General features: G+C 34.2%; 1 protein-coding gene across 1 annotated transcript in view; it reads left to right on the top strand.

Moving 5' to 3' along the window:
- TUSC3 (tumor suppressor candidate 3) overlaps positions 1-19,271 on the top strand; it is a 135,329-nt gene that overhangs the window by 70,839 nt on the left and 45,219 nt on the right. Inside the window, exon 6 of the mRNA XM_075041536.1 lies at positions 4,346-4,435. Coding sequence (XP_074897637.1) covers positions 4,346-4,435 — 90 coding nt within the window. The remainder of the gene's footprint in view (positions 1-4,345; positions 4,436-19,271) is intronic.

A 19,271-nucleotide genomic window follows, 5' to 3' on the forward strand; every position in this document is an offset into this window, starting at 1 on the left:
GCCATGTTCTGGGGTCTAAACTAGCAGAGAGAAATCCAATGATCTGCTTTGTATGGTATCTGCTCGTAGGAAGCTTCACTTCAAAAGGCATGCCAAATGGCTTTTTAAGTCTCTAGTAATTTTCTTTAATAAACTGGGAGATAGTGTTAAACAAAACTTACGCCTTTGAGAACGTGATATATTAAACCTGAATCATTTGACAAAGCTTGCAAGACCAAGAACAGTCGAGAAATTCTGCCCATGTACCTGTAAAGTTGTGTCTTGCTAGCAATTCTGTGTCCTGGTGGGACTCCTGGTGCTTATTTACCTTGTGTCTGCTCTTAGGAGCCTGCCGTACACACATGAGTGTGCCACAGGTCAGCTCAAAGCAGTTTCCCTCAGGGAAACTAAGGCTAAAGTCATGTGCTGTGAAGCTATCAAGAAAGCACCACTTGCAAGTTGTTAACAAGGTCCTTGAGCAGTCCTGTCTACACATACAGCGTACTCACCTAGGACTGATAGTAGGGGTGAACTTCATTGCTGCTAAAGATATCCTGTGGACATTTGGTCCTGGAACCATAATGTGTTGTAGCAAATCATTGTTCCTTCCCTTTCCATACTACACCAGCCAATAATGTAGATCTACTCTGCTTTTATCATTTAAATGCAGAATAAGCTACCTAAATCTGGAAGCTCTTAAAATAGCTAAACCCTGAACTCCCCTGATAATTCAGGTGGCATTCAGCAGTTAAAGTGTTGTTGTTGCAGTGTAATAAGGAGAAAGAAGGGAGCAGGTGGATGAAAGGGGTGTCTGTGGTACTCCGCTGTGTAGAACTGCTGAATACAGACTCTACTCTGGATAAGTGGAGTTGGAAATCTTTCTAAGTGCTCAGAGAAAAGTTCCTTGGCTTGAATCTTCTCCTGTTCTCCAGTTTTCATCCTTTGTACTTTGACAAGATTCAAGAAAACTGCAGAAAAGGGCCATTCTTCTGCATATGAATTTTTCCATTAAAATAAATACAATATAAACCCATAAGGTAAATATGAAGACATTAATCACATGTTACAAGTTGCTCATTCATAGGAATGAATTTGGTGAAGTTTTATCCTGGGAAACACCAAGTCACAGTAATGGTGAGTGAACTAGGTGTTTTGGAAATTCTGGATCCCAAAGCATGGGTTCCTATGAAAACTATGGGGTTTGGAATGGTAAGCATTGTGTATCAGTGTGATGTATCATAGATGCATGCATCTATGTATAAATGTACAAATAATGGTGTGTATTTCAGGTCTATTTTACAAACAGTAGAAGTCTGTAGTTTCCAATCTTATTTTTACCTGGATGATCGTAATAGGAGAATATAGAACACAGCAAAATGAACTTGAATGTCAAGTGCTATCTGTAGCATACCAAATACTTGCCTAAGGGATATGGTGGAAATGCCCTCTTCTTAGGATACTTAAAATAGATGAAGAGTGAAAGAGGACAAGGGAGAAGCTGGAGAATGTTTTTTGGCTCCCCAAAAGGTCATTTTGAAATACACAGTAAAGAGGTGCATGGTGGAAGGAATTCATGGCAGATCCAGGATGTGGTGTACTATATTAGTTTTCATGGTCATTAACAGTCTGAACTGGAAGAGTATGAAAGATGCCTTCAGGATAAACAACCATACTGTTAACTCCTTCCTTTTCAATAATATTAATAGTTGGAATTTGTTTCTCCCCACTATTGTGTGTCCTAGATATTTTTTGGTTAGATGTTACCATGTTGTGAGACAGTGTATTTGTATTGGCAAACATTGAAGATCTTCAGGAATTTGAGAGATTTATCTGTTACAAAGTATATGACTTGTATATAAACTGGGGTGGTTTTTTTTAATTGTTCCATATGGAAGCTGATTTGGCCTTAGAGAATGTAAATTAAATACAGTAACTTAAGAATGAGTAAAATTACTTTCATAGAAAACTCTCTTTCAGAGCGCCACAGTTTGTGTAATCTATGCATCTGTTCTCTTTCAGTGTTTTACCTTTCAGCTAACTTTTGGCCTTTCAAAATATCTCTTTCATCTCACTTTTTTACCCACATTTTCAGTTTCTACACATTTGTACTTTCACATAAGCTACCTCCTGTGTGATTCATCACCAAAATTGCAGTATAAATTTATCTTCTAAAACAATCTGCAAGGTATAGAAATAACTATGTTACCCTTTTCCAGTAATGGAAGCATATACTTTCTTCAGTTTTTTCATATTATTAATTAAAACTTAATCCATTTGCTAGTAATCACCACCAGTATGCTTTCATCTGCCACATTAATTACTATACTGTTACATTCCAAATCCTGTTAAGAGGAAAATGAAACACACCTTATATTTAAAGCCAAGAATCTGTTCTTCATGTAATTGAAATCTTAACACTGCGACAAAGAATTATCATTAAGCTGGATCTGAAAATGTATTTTTTCATTATTTTCTTTTTCTTTCTATTACAAGGGCAAAAAGTCTCATTAATAACAATAAAATTAAAATTATTATGCACACACTTTCTAGTGTCTTTCCCTTTCTCTGATGTCATGGTTACTCTTCTACTGTTTCTCTCTGGTCTTGGGATCGTTCATTGGCTTTGGTTTGGAGCAAGGGGGTGATATGGTGAGTTGTCAGCATTCCAAGTTCTTTGCTGGGAGGAGTATGATGCCGCAGCTTTCTTCCTCCTTGCTCTAGGGTCCACTTGGAGCTACTTTTACCCTTTGTGCTTCCTTCACTGATCTGCAACTACATTTTACATCAAAATTTACTGGGTAAATGGGGATTGTCTTGCATACATTGGATGCTTGTCCTTTACTCTCTTTGTTACCCCTAAAACTGGTTTTTACCAGCTCCCATGTCTGTGTTTCTTTAATTCACCATTGGCATAATATTTATAGGCTTGGGGTCTCCAGTGTAATCCTGTGCCCCCTTTCTTATAATTCCGTACTGGTACACTGCATCCTATATTTCCAGTTTTGTTGTCTCCGCTGTCATCCCATGCCTATACTACATCAGTATGTGGGTCCTAATTATTTTGTCCTAGAGTAGAAAAAAAAAATTATTATGCCATACAAAGATAAGCACAAGTAATGTAAACTAGGCATAGCCACCTGGTCTTTGGAAAAATTGCTGTTTCAGTTAAAGAGGTTAAAAAAAAAAAATCCAGGAAAGCCAAGACAGATTTGGATAAAGCCTGATAAGATTCAGTCCTAAGGCCTTGCAAAGTTTGTTCAGTTCATATTGCTAGAGGTGTCAATGCTGCATTTATGGGGTTAGAAAGCTACACTAGTTTACGTTTAATTCACGAATGTGTTACTAAGCATTCTTTAAAGAAAACCCTTTAAAGGGTTTTAGTAAACCCTGGTTTAGTTAACCATCACGGTGTGAATTTTTACATTCATAATCCGTCTGCTTAAATCTCTGTGGCTATACTATGCTGGTGGGAATATTGATGTACAATAAAAATGAGCATATATATGTAAAAACTGTACTTAAATTATCTTGGAGTTTTTGTAAGGATTATCTGCACTGATAAGTTAGAAGACATACTTAGATGATCCAACTTTTCCATTTCTGTTTTTCTCATTTGGTAATCAAAAGATACTAGATTTTCCTAAGATAGTCATGATGACTCTTGCGATGACTGTGACGTTTGTCATGTAGATTCTGCAGTATGACCTTCTACAAGAATGAATGTCTGTTTTTACAGTTGTCATACATCCCTAACCTAACTTCATACTTCTTTCCATAGGGAATTTCACTTTTCTACCAACCCAATCATTGTTATTTGTCATAGCTAAAATGAATCAGAGTCATATAGGACACACAATGAGAATTTAATAAAATGGGACAGACTTTTTTTTTAATAATTGTATTTTTTTTCTTATGGTTTTATATATCATGTCATACACCTGAAAGCAAACATTTAAGCTAAATATTTGTATTGGATTAGAGGCAGAAATAATTTCATGAAAGGTTTTATAAACCTTGAACACTAGTTTGCAGAATATTTGCAATGAATGCTTTCTACTGCTGTGAGTGCTTTTTGCGATATAGATGTGTAAATGTGGCAATTTCAAATGCACATAAAGACAGGATTATTTCAAGTGAGATTTTGAAAATCTCTGTCTTGAGCTAACTAATTTTCTAACAGAAGTCATTAAGAATTTTATGACATCAACACATCTGAAAACCCTAACCTAAAAATCAAATAGAGGTAGATACTGTATCTGGTTAGGTAAACAGTTATGTATCTAAAACAAGCATCACCAGCAGAATGGTTTTCTATTCAATTCCTCCGGGTAAATAAATTAGTATATTGTTTCTCTATTTTTTCTAGTGTGTTGTATTTGCTATGACATCTGGTCAGATGTGGAATCACATCCGTGGACCCCCATATGCACATAAAAATCCTCAGAATGGACAAGTGGTGAGTTGATTCTTTTAATATTAATTTGAGGGGAAATATTATATAGATTGTAACTTCCTATAGTGAGTCTACAATTGCAAATAATTGCAGTTCTGTAGCACTGTATGACAGTCTGTCAGCGTCTTAAGTCTCCAGTTGCAAGCAGAGTCTGTTTTGGAATTTCAGATGTTTAGAAAGTGCCACCATCTTTAATTTGAGCAATGAAATGAGTGGGTATGTTTTCAAAAATTCTCTTTATCAGGCTCCCAGCTGTAGTGAATGTGTTATAAAATGTTCCATACCACACAATTTCCACTGCTCAAAGATAAATGGATATTGTGTCTTTTTGCAGAAACCTACTTCCTCACAAAGTGAAAAGCAATTTGTTTTTTTTTCCTTTTTTTCAGGCTCCATTTACACAAACCTTTGAGGTTTGTAACCTCTTATCTTCCTGTTTCTTGAGCATTTTAGTTAGAAAAGGAAATGGCAAATATTTTCATGTGCTTTGTACCATTTTCCATCATGCCTGTAACTCTTCCATGGAACTTTATGGAATGCTTTTTCCTATACCTCTTTACTCCTTCAATTTAAATTCTTTATCAGCTTTACTAAGAAGTTACCACTAGTTGAATACTGCCAAAATTACTGTTATATCCTGCTACCACTGTCTTTGAAGGAATTCTTTTACTTGCTCCTTCCTGCTCGCAAGTTAGCAAACATTCATCAGAGTTCAGGAGAAACTCTCTTTGCCTACTGTGAAGGTAAAGAGGAGCTTGGCTAGTTTCTACCGCTCTTTGTTGTTTACCACTTTTCAGGCAAGTTATTGGGATGGAATCCCCGAAACTGGCAGTGAACTTAGTGATCAGGAAGCTTTTTCATAACTAGTGGCCTGTTGAGCTATTTTCAGCTTTGACCATCACTAGTTAAAGGAGACTGCCTTATGTCTTAAAGCAAAAATTTATTCGAAGCTCCCTTTGTGTCTTCTTAATTGGAGTAGCAAAAAAATGATGGTTTGAATGTGATTACTGATCTGCTTTTTATCAGGAATGTAGCATAAATTCATAAAATGACATGATTCCATCTGTCAACTTTGTTATGCAGAAGTAGAATTGATAATGTAATAAATATTCTCTGTAAAACACTGTGTTTATAAAAATTTAGAGTTTTTCATTACTGCCTTGCAGTATTAAATTTATGAGCCTTTCCTACAGAGTGACAGAAAGGAGAAATACTGCATAGAAAAAGCACCGTTTGTGACAAATTAGTTTTTATTATATCCAGTTTTATACATATTGCTCTTCTTAAAGATCTGTTTCTGAAGTATATCCTACATTAAATAATTTAAAAATATCCCTTTAATTGTTCCTGAATTTGTGTCATCTTGTCTCAGTTTTCAGAGTGTGAACTCATATCCTATCTGAGTGTCTGAAAAGCTAGGTTGGGAGTGTTAGCATACAAAACTAAATAATGAAAATAATGGTAAAGATGGTTTTAAGTTCTAGATACTAACCTACTGTATTAGTCAACATACATACCTTCTTTTTTGGTTTTGCTTCATTATATGACTTCAGGTAAGTTATTTTGTGCCTCTGATTCACCTCTCTCCTTGTTCATATGTCAGTACTTTCATCTCCTTGGAGCTGTGTCTGTGTCGGTAAGTAAAACAGTCAGATTCTAAGAATCAAAAAATGCAGGATCACCAAGTTCCTGATTTATTTAAGGTATCACTGACCAGTATAACTGTAACTTAAAGCTCTGATTTTTACCAGTGTTAGAAGCTTAATAAGTAGTCTGTAAAACTTTACCTATTTTACTTTGTGGGTTTTTTTTCAAATAACACTATTGAACATTTTCGTGTTTCATTTTTCTAGCACTTATCTGTGTTCCTGTGAATTTGAAGTCATAAAAGTGCTTATCTAACACTTCTGTGAGATTTATTCAACCATGATAATTCACTGTAACACTGTTCTGCATTAAATCAGCAACTGCTGTCTTTACATCTGGAGGAAATTTAACTCATGACTTTCTTTCCAATGTCTAGGATTTAGTACCAATTCCAAATTTGCATACCAATTTTGCGCAACGATTACTTGTATGTAATACTCTGAAACTTTGTGAACAGTCTTACCGTGTAAAATTCTGTTTCTAAGAGAAGGCATGGAATAGCTCACCAAGCTTAATTGTTTTATTGTTAGGTTCAGATTTACTAATTCTTAGCTTTTCTTGTTTCATAGGAGTTAGTGGTTCAGTTCTGTACTAGCTGTCAAGCCTGATATGCCACCAGACTTTGAAAGTGATAATATTCTGTCTTCATAAACTGTTCTTTGCATCAGATATCTCCTGTTACTGGCTTTGTTCTTGTCATAATTTTAGATGACACTTCATTTCTTTTCCTTAAATTCCTATTTTTTCAAAAGATGAGAAGTCATTTGTTTGCTTTGCTTGAACAGCACTACTTACTAGTGCCAGTATCTTGTACAAGTAACATTACCAGTTCTTAAAATTTTTGGCTTGTGCACTGCATTTATGATTCTTTGCTTGATTACCTAAACTACTTTAATTCTATGATTGTATTCTTTGAATGAAGCTTTTAAACCATATTTTTGTAATTCTGTGTGGGTCTATTCTGTGAAGTTGATGTGCTCTCTTATTGAGATTGTTGCAGTTACTTCCTTTATTCCCCATGGCCGTCAGCTAATTTCAGTTTTTGGGTCCACATGAAAGCAGTATCAATTTTTATGTAGAAAGCTGAATCACACGGTACCATTGTTCAATATTTCAGTTCTAGTTTAGGTTGATGAAACTGGTGCTAATCTTCTATCTTGACATATTCTTTATTTCTGTTATATTTCTCGAGTTCTTCGTCTTTTGCCTAATAATTTTGTTAGGATTAGGCCCTTACTGACTGACACTAGAATCTATACCTATTTTACCAGGATTGAGAATGAAAACTAAACATCCCATTGGTGTCTGTGTATAAACAGTCTTGGGAGAGTTCTGATTTTTATTCAGAGCTTGATCTGTATAGAGCTGGTGGTAAGACAAGTAGAGAGATGGAGAAAGCAATTACACATTTTTGAGCCTCCTGCAGAGGTAGTTCTGTTGCTATTTAATTGACCAAATAGCAAAGAATTCTCATTAGATTTTCATCAGTTTTTAATCAAATAGCAGCAATGGCTAAGAAAGCATTTATGTATGTCTATCCAGGGATTAGCAGCCATTTTTTTGATTTGGATACAAATTCTACAATTTTTTTGTACAGAATGTTCAACACTGCATGTTTAAAATGGTTGAAAGTTTGCTATAAGTGAGAACAGGCAAAGGACAAGCTTGATCTAAAATACTGAATTAAGATGATTTCCAAAGCTCATAATTTTATTTCCTTCTCTGAGAAGAAATTATTAGAAGTCGGAAAAGTTTTTGTGTGAAGAGAAAAATACAATATTTTTATTGTCAGATATTAGATGGCTTTCCTACATAAGCTGATGCTTTGTGAAATGGATAATGGTATTATTTGCCACTATATTAATTGGATTTTTTTTTTACATGTCTTATATTTTAAAAGCTTGTTAAAATTGCTTAAGCATAACACAAATTATGTCCTTAGGAAGCAATTTATATCTGTTTCACAGATCTTTTAGGTAGACCCCTTGAAATATCAGATCAAATATAAATATTTGTTCAGTTATGGAGTTTATTTAGCTTTTTTATTTATTTATTTTTGTACTTGCCTTTCAGAGTTTTATAACCCCCAATCTTTATTCAGGAACAGTCTCTAAAATACCACTTTTCAAATGGTCTTGCTGATATGGGTATGTGGTAATCTGTATGTTTCTGAAGTTAAATGAAAAATATATTTGAGTTCTAGTATCATTTTTGCATTTGCCAATGCAAAATAAAGGTACTCTGTGTGAAAGATTTATACTTAGAATATCAAGATTCTTAATTCACATTAGTCCTCTACTGCTAAGGAGGGCAAAATGTCATTTATTAAAGTATATTGTGTGTTTTCTGACATGACTTTTTCATATGAGTCTAATTAAAATAAATGGAGCTGTTTCTTGGAACAGTTTTAAAGAATAACTCTCCCTTTCAAGCTCAGTAAGTCACAGTAAATACATTGTCCTTTTGCCTTCTATCTATCTGGAAGCATGTTTAAAGTACAGTTTGCCAAGATTGTATTTGTAATGCCTGACTTCTCTGAAAGTGGCCACGTTGCTTGGTAGCAGTTTCAGTATATACAAATGTCACTTTACTGTGTGATATATTATTATATATTTGCTTTTGGACAAAAAAAAGTTAATACAGGTTATTATATCAGTATCTAACATAAAATATCCAGATTTACATCACTTTTACCTCAGCAATATTTTGGTGCATCTGTCAACAGTAATCACAACCATAGTGCTATTGAAAATACTTCTTAATATTTTATTGGAATAGTCAATTATTTCTGTTAATATGCTTGATAGAAGCAAGAAGTAGGTTATTTATGTTATGTTATTTAATGAAATAGCTTTCCTGTGGTTATCAAAGCAGTGAGTCTACTCAGAAGCTGCAACTAGTAAAGGGTTTCTCAAGCCTTTAATTTAAACTTCTATCTTGATTTAGTCAAAAAACTTAACAATTGGCAGTGTAACATGTAGAACTAGTATAAAACAATCTTAGTTCTGTTAACAGATCAGCACATTAACAAATGGGCAACACCCATATCTCAACTAGTGTTGGGAAAACTATTAACCTCTGTAAGCTATCTGTCCTAATTTTTGAGATTGCAAGGGTGATTGTAGCTGGCATTTCAATAACTTTCTGTATAACACGTTTCTACCTTGATATTAGAAAAGGGAAGCCTTATGCATTATTTTGTACCCTTTTTTGTTGTGGGAAGCAAAGGAGGTAGGAAAATGGTCATGACAGAAGGGTTGCTGAGATGAGGCATTAGAACCTCTAGATTCTTCAAATGGTCAATTCTTGAAACATATATGCTGTAAAAGGCAACATAGTACCATTGTTTTGCAAGTACTGTAGTCTTGGCTGAGTAAAGGTGGAACATGTTCCCATCAAGTAAAACTGAATTTTAGACAAGTAATCAGGCAGCAAGTAGTCTGTCATGATAAAATCCAATAAAATAAAAAAAAGCGCTAGATTTTAGTTGCTGCTTGTCACAACAGAAATCCAATTTTAATTGACTTATACCACTTTCAACTAACAAACAGTCCTCCTCGCCACCTTTTGTTAAGTGTGGATGGGCTCCTAGAAACAATTCAGTTTCATTTGAAAGAACAACTGTTTTGTACAGAACAGCTCTTTTTATGTCAGAAGTCAGGGAGACCTCGAATATACAAAGTTATGAAGTATCTGAAGATAGAATCATAATGCAATACAGAAAAATGTATGTTAAGACAGAAAAACAGAATGACACAAGGGAAAAACCTGTTCGTGTTGTTCTGTTACTAGTAGAAAAAAAAGCCATTTTCTTAAACCTAGCTTGAGCACCAAGAAGGAATCTAGTTTTTCTGTCTTCCTAGACTTTACTGGTTGTGTAGATGTTAAAAGGTAAGAGCCTTCTCTAATAGAATAATTTTGATTGGAAGGTACCTCTGAAGATCATCTAGTCCAGCTGCTTGTTCAAAGCTGATCAGGTTGCTCAGGACTTTGTTTAAGAGAATTTTGAATGTCTCCATGGCTAGAGATTCCCCAGCCTGTTCCAGTGTTTGAGCATCCACATCATTCTTTTAATTTTACCTTTTAATTTATTTTTATCCTTTTTTTTTTATTTCTCTCAGGAACAGTCAAGGTAAATTTTATCCTTCTCTTCAGTAAAAGCTGATTTAGCTGAGTTCTTAAATAGAATTTAACACTGACTTTAATAAAATTAGACTTAGCCTAGCAGTACACCTTTTCAGAGCTCCTGACAGCATACTTTTTTGCTTAAGTGGCACTAGCGGTCTTAAGATATCACTACAATATCCTCACTGGAAATGAGAAAACATTAAGCCTGGAGTAGTCAGAGAGATTTTTCTCTGTATAGATTTTGTTCTCTGAATAGAGCTGTGCAGACCTTCTTCCTGTAGCTATTAAACTACTTAAGCATGTCTGTTTTCTTCTGAAATCTTACAAGTTTTGAACAATATTGAGAGATTGGGGAAGGGAGAAGAGAGGAAAGAACTCTACCCTATTTTCCCTATTGCACAACACAGTCTTTCACTACTTCAGATGGATTATGTTGTGAATCTTTCATCTTCCCTGCAGAAAGATAATCTGTAGTACAAAGGTGCAGGTGTTCCTTCTGCTGAAGTAAAATTTTAGCATTTGGGAATTGTCTTGTGAGTTACTAAACAAGTATCAAAATATTCTCTATCCTGCAGAACCTTCTAGAGTTATAGACCTGGTGCATTTTTTCCATTGGAGAGCTCTTGCCTCTCCAAATAGTTTTGCTAGTAAGCTCTAATGCTGTCATTTCAATGTAACAGATTAGATTTCTCTTATGCCTGTGAACAATGTCAAGAGAAGGAACATGCATTTGAGTGTGTTAATGTAAATGAAGCAGTGTACTTCAGGCAGTCCTTCATGGACTAATTCACCCATAATCTCCGGTTCAGAGAGATACCCTTTTATTGTGGTTATTCTTTTTTATGGTCGTTATTTTTTATTAAACAAAAGGAACTTTTGATACTTTTTTTAAAATCTACAAGGCAACAGTTATTTGCTACTTGATATTTTGAGCAATATAAAATGCTTTTTGTATGTTTTCATGGAAACAAAAATTATTCTGACATTGTTTTTTGCCTAGCTCTGGCACCAACAATTGATTCCTTTCTTTGGCTAAGTTTTCATGTTTACTGGCTGTTCCTGGAAGAAGAAACAATACAAGACATAAGGACTAAATTGAAATGTAAACTAAAAGGTTTTATTGTACATGCAGGTTGTTCTTCGAGCCTCTAAAAAACAGTAGGGTAATATTATACATCCCACCTTTTAGATATCAAATATTTCTCAGAGTTCCTGGACATTAAATGGCAGGATATCTATTTTTGTTTGTTTTTCTGTTCTTTGAATAATTCATAATAATTTCTGGTTTTATTTCTTTATATATGTTGAGACACAGATCTTGTAGATAATACAGTGAGAGACAGGCACACATACCTGTTTTCATTATTTTTCCTTACATATTCTTTTGAAGCATGATAAGCATTCACAAGGTTAATGATGTTACCACTACTGTTCTTTGTACCTTTCATTTTGAGACTTAGAAGTGCCCTATTCTTGGGCGGGGGGCGGTCCCCACTGCCAAGCAGCATACTTACGTAAGAATTCAACAGAGTCTGAACCCAGGTAACTGAGGAACCGGTTTTGGCTTCAGATAGTGTGCTCAGATGGGCAAAACCTATTCCTATACTAAAATTAAAATAGAATAAACTGTTACCTGGGAAGGTTATATATATGGGCATAATTGTGAGAGTAGGTGCTCTCGTAAAGGCAAGGGTTGACTACTGGGTTGGCAGGTTTTTGTTTGGTTTGGGGGGGGTGTTGTTTGGGTTTTGGTTTGTTTGTTTGGTTTTTTTTCCCCAGGTCAGTGGTAAAATTACCACTGATTTTTATAACAGTAGACCTATTCAAAAAAATTGTATCCAAGGAACATGTATGTATTCATTTTTCTTTCAACACATTAATGCTTTAGTAGCAGAAATTAATTTGGTCTAGCTTTAGAATAAACAATGAGAATCTTTAAAGAAGTGAAGGACCTTGTTTCCTGATTTTTTTGCATTTCTCAGATTAATTTATACAGTTTATTTGTCTAATGTTCATTGGTTGGTATTGTACTACTTTTTATTACAATGGCTGTAATTATAAAAGAATTGGAATGTATGTATATACGTTCATCTTCTCAATACTTCTCATTACAATATATCTTGAAAATATAAAAAGCTATTTCAAAATTGTTGGAAGATTATGCTCAATGAATCGATAATGCTTATGTCATCAGAAATGTCATACAACATGTATTATTAATATTAAAGCTTTCTGCTGTTCTGTTATGTCCAAAGGACAAATTCAAGTTAAACTATTGGGATTCTCTAAAATATACTCTAATATGTGAACTATAGTCTTTTAATTTAGGATTCTGGTGAAAAGTTCAAATTATTTAATTATTTTTATATTAGTTCAATTAGATTTTTCTCATAAGGGTAGCTTACGTGGCTGTTACATTATCAATGCTTATATGTAGAAGCAGACATTGCTAAGTCGATTGTCTTGCTGTGGCTATGTAAGTGGAAAGGAATCTTTATCAAAAAAGTCACTGAAAATATTTGAAAGGGAATTGCTATTTTCCAGCTGCTCCATCTGTCATCCTTGGAGGATGATGAGGAGAGAATTTAACTTCTACCCTGATTGCTGGTCAGGATTCGAACTCTCTTTATGTCCACATTGTTGAGAAACAGGTTCACAAGAAGAGTGGGTTTTGCACAAGCTTTTAAACAAAGAATTATTTTCATTTTGCACTACCCTTTAGACAAGCACACTCCTGTCTGCCACTTAAAAAGCCATTGCAGAACTGCCACAGGTATTGGTTAGAAAAGGTGGTCTAGAGCCCTTCTTAGAGTTTACTTATGCATAACATACACAACTGAGATTGATCTGCTCTTTAAATGTTTCAAAAGCATTTTGCATCAATCTAATATGTTGCACAGAAGTGGGTTGAGGAGCAGATTTCATGTACATCACATTTTCTTAATATTCAGTACTTAAAGAATTAAGCTTCCATGTTATTAGAAATAGACTGTAGTTCTTTTGTACATGTTTGAACTGAAGAGAGGAGACATTTTTCACTGTTGCGCTTAAAAGTCTGTCACTAATATTTATATGAAAGCTGTTAAAGGCTGGAGCACTTTAACTTTAGGTACAGAGCAAATTAAAAAGAGTTATCCACAGAACATCTTGCAAATCTAGGTTTTGAGCAATAAACAAAAACATGAAATAACCTCCTTCATGTTCACAGGTCCTGAGGTCACTTAGCATAGCAGAATGCTCTATGTTAAGAGAAAATAGCATTACCGTTTAGAAGAGGGAAGTTGTCTGCATTTACCAGCCCTTCACACTTCTAATATGGGTCAATGAAATGAAAGAAGAATTTGGTCTATGTTTTCTTTTTTTTTAATAATCACTGTTCTAAAAAACATTCCAAACAAAAAAATGTTCATGTGCCTTTTGTACATCCATAATTCTGTAGTTCATATTAATCAGACTGAGTAATTGCTGTCAGATAAAGGAAGGTGGTGTTTTATAGTCTTCTCTGTGGCTAAATACCAGTCATAGAACTAAACTGAAAATTGATTTTGGAATTATTGTTGTTTTATTTGCCTATAAACAGAGAACACTTCAATGAATGGTATAATGATTGAACAAACACCATCTGATCTTGTCCCGTGCTGTCATTTAAGAAGTTATTAATGCTGGAAATGGGGAAAATAAAGACATAGATTGTCTTTAGAACACAAGTAGGTATACTGCCATTAAAATGCTTTCTGTGTAAAAAGAAAACTTTAAAATTGAGCTCTGGAAATGCGCAGAAATATTTGGGCATAGTAGTTCTCACAGCCCTTTTGTGTGGCACTAAAGAATTGGGGAGAGTTTTGTCAATGTTACCTTCTTCACCTGAACGTGCATTTAACTAGAAGTATGTTACAGTAAGTGGAAGTAATGCAAGCATTGGATCAGCTGCACAGTTTAAGAATGGATTTTAAGAATCGATTTAAGAACCATATTGAATTAAATTCATGCTGTTAGCAATTTAATATCCCAATAATTGATCACTTGTACTATTATTAATTATCTCTGGAAAATTCAGAACCACAAGGATATGATGTGAATGTATATGCCACTTTAGGTAGTGCTTACAGAGGGACCATAGTGTGTTTGCCAATGTGATCTTTCCACTGTATCCCTCTCATCCCTTAAAAACACTATATTAAATTCAGGCCTACAAATATTTTGCAAACCTTGAGTAACTGGAAAAATAAAAACAGTACGTAGACTTTAATTTGTATTTCTTCTGGCTTTTTTCTCCTGTTCGTTTAATTTCCTGTTTCCCTAACCCTACTAAAATATTGGAAAACTTCATTTACTGAAGAACAAACAACTGAAACCCCTCCAAACAAGCCTCTTTAAAGGTGAGGAAAAAATTCTAGAAACAGATTAGAGGGACATTCAAACCACTGTTACTCAGGATGATTTTCTGCATAAATTGAAGAACATACCTTCCAAAAAAGATAGCAGATATACCACGGGGTAGAATGAATCTTGAAAATAGATAGCACACAACAGCAATTTGTAAACACACAACAGCAATTTGAAAAAGAAAAGGACAACTGGAAAAACGAACCAGAAAAATCTTCCCGCAGAATCCTGGATTTTGCTGGTATAGGTGACTAGTACACGTCTGCTGATACATATATTTAAAGTCTTTAAAATGAGCCTCTTTTCAGTGGAATTTATTCCCTTTGAGAGTTAAAGAATATTGCAAGGTTGGGTTATTAACATATGTATACTACCAAGTTAACAAGTTCAGTCCAAATGCATAATACTGGTTTGAGCGTTTTTTTCCTTCTTCTTTGCCCCTTAATTTGTTGTTTGGGGTTTTTTTTTGTTGTTTTTTTTTTTTACATTTGACCATCTACACTGTTTCATATAGCTCTGATCCAGCAAATAACTTTAATGCTTAATTCATAGTACACAGAGTACACAGTAGTGGGAGGGCCTTTGTACATTGTCCAGTCATGGGCAAGGGCATCTTATCAAAATCTTTGCCTTTAATTAAGATTTTGCTCCCAGATTTGTTTTACAGTGCTGTTGTACCATCTTTTGTATTCAAATGAAACTTGTTTTAATTGTTGGGTGGGTTGCAGATACGATACTTTGTACCTTGATTTTTACTTCATTTTTTAATAAGTAGATCACATTAATGAATCATATTCAGCCTGTACTTATATAGTGGATACTTTTTTTTCTAGCTGAGTTCTCTTCAGATAATGAGAACATAATCTGTGGAAATCATTCTGACTTTTGAAGTATATAACCTTCATTTCTTCCCATGTAATGTAGTGGTGTTTTTTTCTTTGGTTCCTTTCTGGCATCAACTGAATTCATTAGTACCTCTTTTTTCACTCAAGTCATCAACTTGAAACTTAATAAATTAGTCCCAAGATCTAGAGTTCCTTTATGTGTTTTTAAACAGCCTATTCTGTCTCCCATTGAGCCAGTTATTCAACCTGCTTATAGCGTTTCTTCCAAACCCATTTTTCTCCGGCTTTACATGTTATAGAATGAACTGCCAAAGTCCAGATAAATAGTAGCACATTTTCTTTGTCAAGAGGATCAATTACCTTAAAAAGAGATTGTGCCTGATGAATCTGGTATCTATCTCTTTGGAATAAGTGTGCTGTATTTCCTCTCATTTTTCATGTTCCTTCATACGTTTAATTGTTCTTTATTTCAAAATTTATTCAGAAGCATTTCATGTTATTGAAATCTAACTTCCTTCCAGAATGCATTTAGTTTCTTTGTGTGCTGTTCTATAGATTTACACTAACATACTCAGATAGACTTGCCTAGAATACATACATAAAAAAATAAAATTGCTACTAGGCTTTAAGATTTATGTACTAGTTTTGGAATTCTGCTTTTTGAGTTTTCCTTCAACTTTTTATGTGGTACAGATACATTCTGTCAGCTGTGGACCTGTGTATCCCTTTTATTCATTGTAACCGTTGCTGAAAACAGAATTCAGAAATTGGGTCATTATCACACTTTACTGTGTATTAACTTCTTTGCTTGTTCTCTATTTTAATGGCTGAAATATGAACTATCTGTTTTCATTTCATTTGCAGGGCCACCTCAGCTTAACTCCTGACAACTTTCATTTTATCACTAAGCTGCTTGACCTTTTAAGAGGGAAATGTATTTGCTACTCAGTCTCTTTCCATTCTTTCTAAGCTCTGATTGTTCACTGTATTCCATTTGGGATTATTAATCAGTAAGGTCTGGAATCCTTCCCTGAAAGGTCACTTATTTATTTATTTATTTTTAAGATGTGTGGGGTACAGATTCAAGATAGCTTAAGAAACTTAAACTGTTAGTCTCTGACTCATTAAATTCACCAAATTTTTCTAGTGTAGATGACTTCCCTCATTAATTTTTCTTTTCAGTCGAACTCTTTTGAAATGTAAAAACTTAAATTGAAAGTTTTAAATGTGTTACTATTAATCTTTCAGTTTAATTTACTCTGGTACTCATTGAATCAACTCAGGTCACTTTATCTGAAATTATTTTAGACTTCCTGTGTCTTTACAATGCCCTTTTTCTGTGAAAAATGCACCTAAAATATTACTGCTTCTTGTTGAACTAGTGAGTAACTAAGGATGGAATCTGCCAGGTGTCGCATACTGATCACTAAGGTCTGCTGTTAGTAGTATCTGTTTCAATTCTGTCTAGAAAATTAGTCCCAGTCTACCACAAGGAGTTCTGTTTCTGAATGCTTTTCAGTTCTTCAACTCTGTAATATTGTTCTCTGCCAGTGGGGTCTGAGTTACCTCCTGACCTTGTTCTCCTCCTCCAAAGCCTGGAGGAGCTCAGCTTATCTTTTAATTTCCATTTTCCTGTGAGTTCATCCACACCAGTGCTTAGTTCAGATAAGGAGTGCTCTTTTGAAGCCCATGCTACTTTCATTCCCACCTTCTATACTTCAATTCACGTTACACAGGGCACATGAACTATGATCCTTCTGGATGAAATGAAGTCAGAAGGTGGACTCCAGGAGTTCAGCCAGTACACTCCCAGCTGCTACTGGTTTGTTCAGTCCATTGGACCAAAGAGGAGTTAGTGTGAAGTAGAACCACTTGAGATGTGTGTAGTATGGATATTGGGTTTGGAGAATTAATATGCACTATTTGCTAATATAAACATAGCCCTTGAGTCCTCAGCAGCTTAACATAAGCATCTTTGCATCAGTACTGGTGGTATTCTTCCAGTCAAATTTTGAAATTTGTTCTGATATGAAGGGTAATGTTGAGCAGGAGGCTCTCCTTCCATGAAGACATTTCAAATCACAGATTTTATCTGATACTGCTGTTCCTAGGAGAAGGTGTGTCTTGTGTTTTACCAGATATATTCTGGTAATGGATTGTCAAATGAATGTATATCTATTTCCTGCTAAAATATATATATATATATATATATATATATATGAATGACAGCTATATAGAGCTTTGGGTCATGTCTGTTTTTATCTTAGTAGCTCAGTGCTGGTCTTTCCTCTCTTTCTTGAAAAGACCAAACCTCAGTAGGTTCCTCAGGATCTTGACTTAAATGCTTTGCTGCCTGCTTTGCTTTTATACTTTTAAGGCTTTGCTAGAGTGTATGTCAGGTGAGAAAATATATTTTCTGAGGAGTCTACTTAAGTTGAAGGTCTTTCCTCTTCAGTCTTGCCATTTTCTATTGACAGTGCCTCTTTGAATGAATGTTTAGAAAATATGACTACCAAAGGGTAAACTGCTTTTTTCATTCCAAATTTGTAAAACAATTTTGGTGTTGAGATGAGATTCTAACTAATGTGTTATAGGAGGGGTCTGTATATAATTAATAGCTAACAGAAATTCACAAACATTTTAATGAATTCTTCAGTTTTACATCTTGACTTACTTTAGGTCTTACAGAGAAAAGGTTGATACAATTTTTGTTTAATTATCAAATCAAGATTTTCTCAACTGAGAAATTATAAAAGTAACTAAATACCTAAATGCTATTAATGTGTAATAATAATTTTAAAATATACTGTGTCCTTTGTACATAACAAACATTTCAGTGTGGATTTTCTATCATATTTTTAAGTATTAAAGTGGGTGAATCCTGGCCCCTTTTGTCATATATTTATTTTTAAGATGCTATGAAGATTATTTCCTATTTTAATATGCTATGATTTTCCTGTATTTAACAGGTCATGCTATACAAATATTTTTATATCCTCTTATTTATGATTTTCAAACACAATATCCAGTCCTTTAATATCTGTATAATTCTCTATAACCCTTTTGAAATTTTAGTAAAAATACATATTCAAGTTGATATTTAGAACCTAGACAGAAACATTTTAAAAAGCTCAGTCTTTTAACAGAACTAAAAATATGTTGGTGTGTGTGTATGTATATATTTCCTAATTTTAATGTTTCCTCTTTTCATTTTAAAGGTCAGTTCTATTATTCCTGACAATTTTATTTTAATTTAGCAAGCTAAAAAAAAAGGGAATAGAACACTTTCGAACATACAGAAGTTGCATTTTAATATCTACCCAAAAATAGTGCATTTCTCAACAGAGACACTGCAAGAAAAAGGTTGCTAGACAGTATTAAAAATACCAGTTTCAAGCGAGACAAAAGAGTAACCTTCAAACTTTTTCTGACTTTGTCTCTTATCAGTCATGCAAGTGTCAGAGTCATAATGTGAATACTCAAGAAGGCTTTGAATTGTCAATAGAGGAAGCTTCCTCTTTGAGGTTATATTCGCTGGAACAGAAGAGATAACGCTATTATCAGTGTTTTTATAGTGTAGACAATTTCTCATTGCATGTACTGAAATGCAGTTTTTAATGCAGTTTAGATATTAGTATAATGATAAATATGTCAGACTTTTAAACTGAATTCTGAATGTTTTTGTTAGTCTTGATAGAGTATGAAATTCCACTCTGGTCTCTTTCAGAGATTTTTATGAGCATTTTCTGGAAAAAAAGTGATTTTCAAACATATTTATAACCTCCTTTTTAGGAAATTGACATTAAATATGCATTGCTTTCTGGGATGTGTGT

Source organism: Buteo buteo, chromosome 1 (assembly GCF_964188355.1).
Source record: "Buteo buteo chromosome 1, bButBut1.hap1.1, whole genome shotgun sequence".
Classification (NCBI taxonomy): Eukaryota; Metazoa; Chordata; class Aves; order Accipitriformes; family Accipitridae; genus Buteo; species Buteo buteo.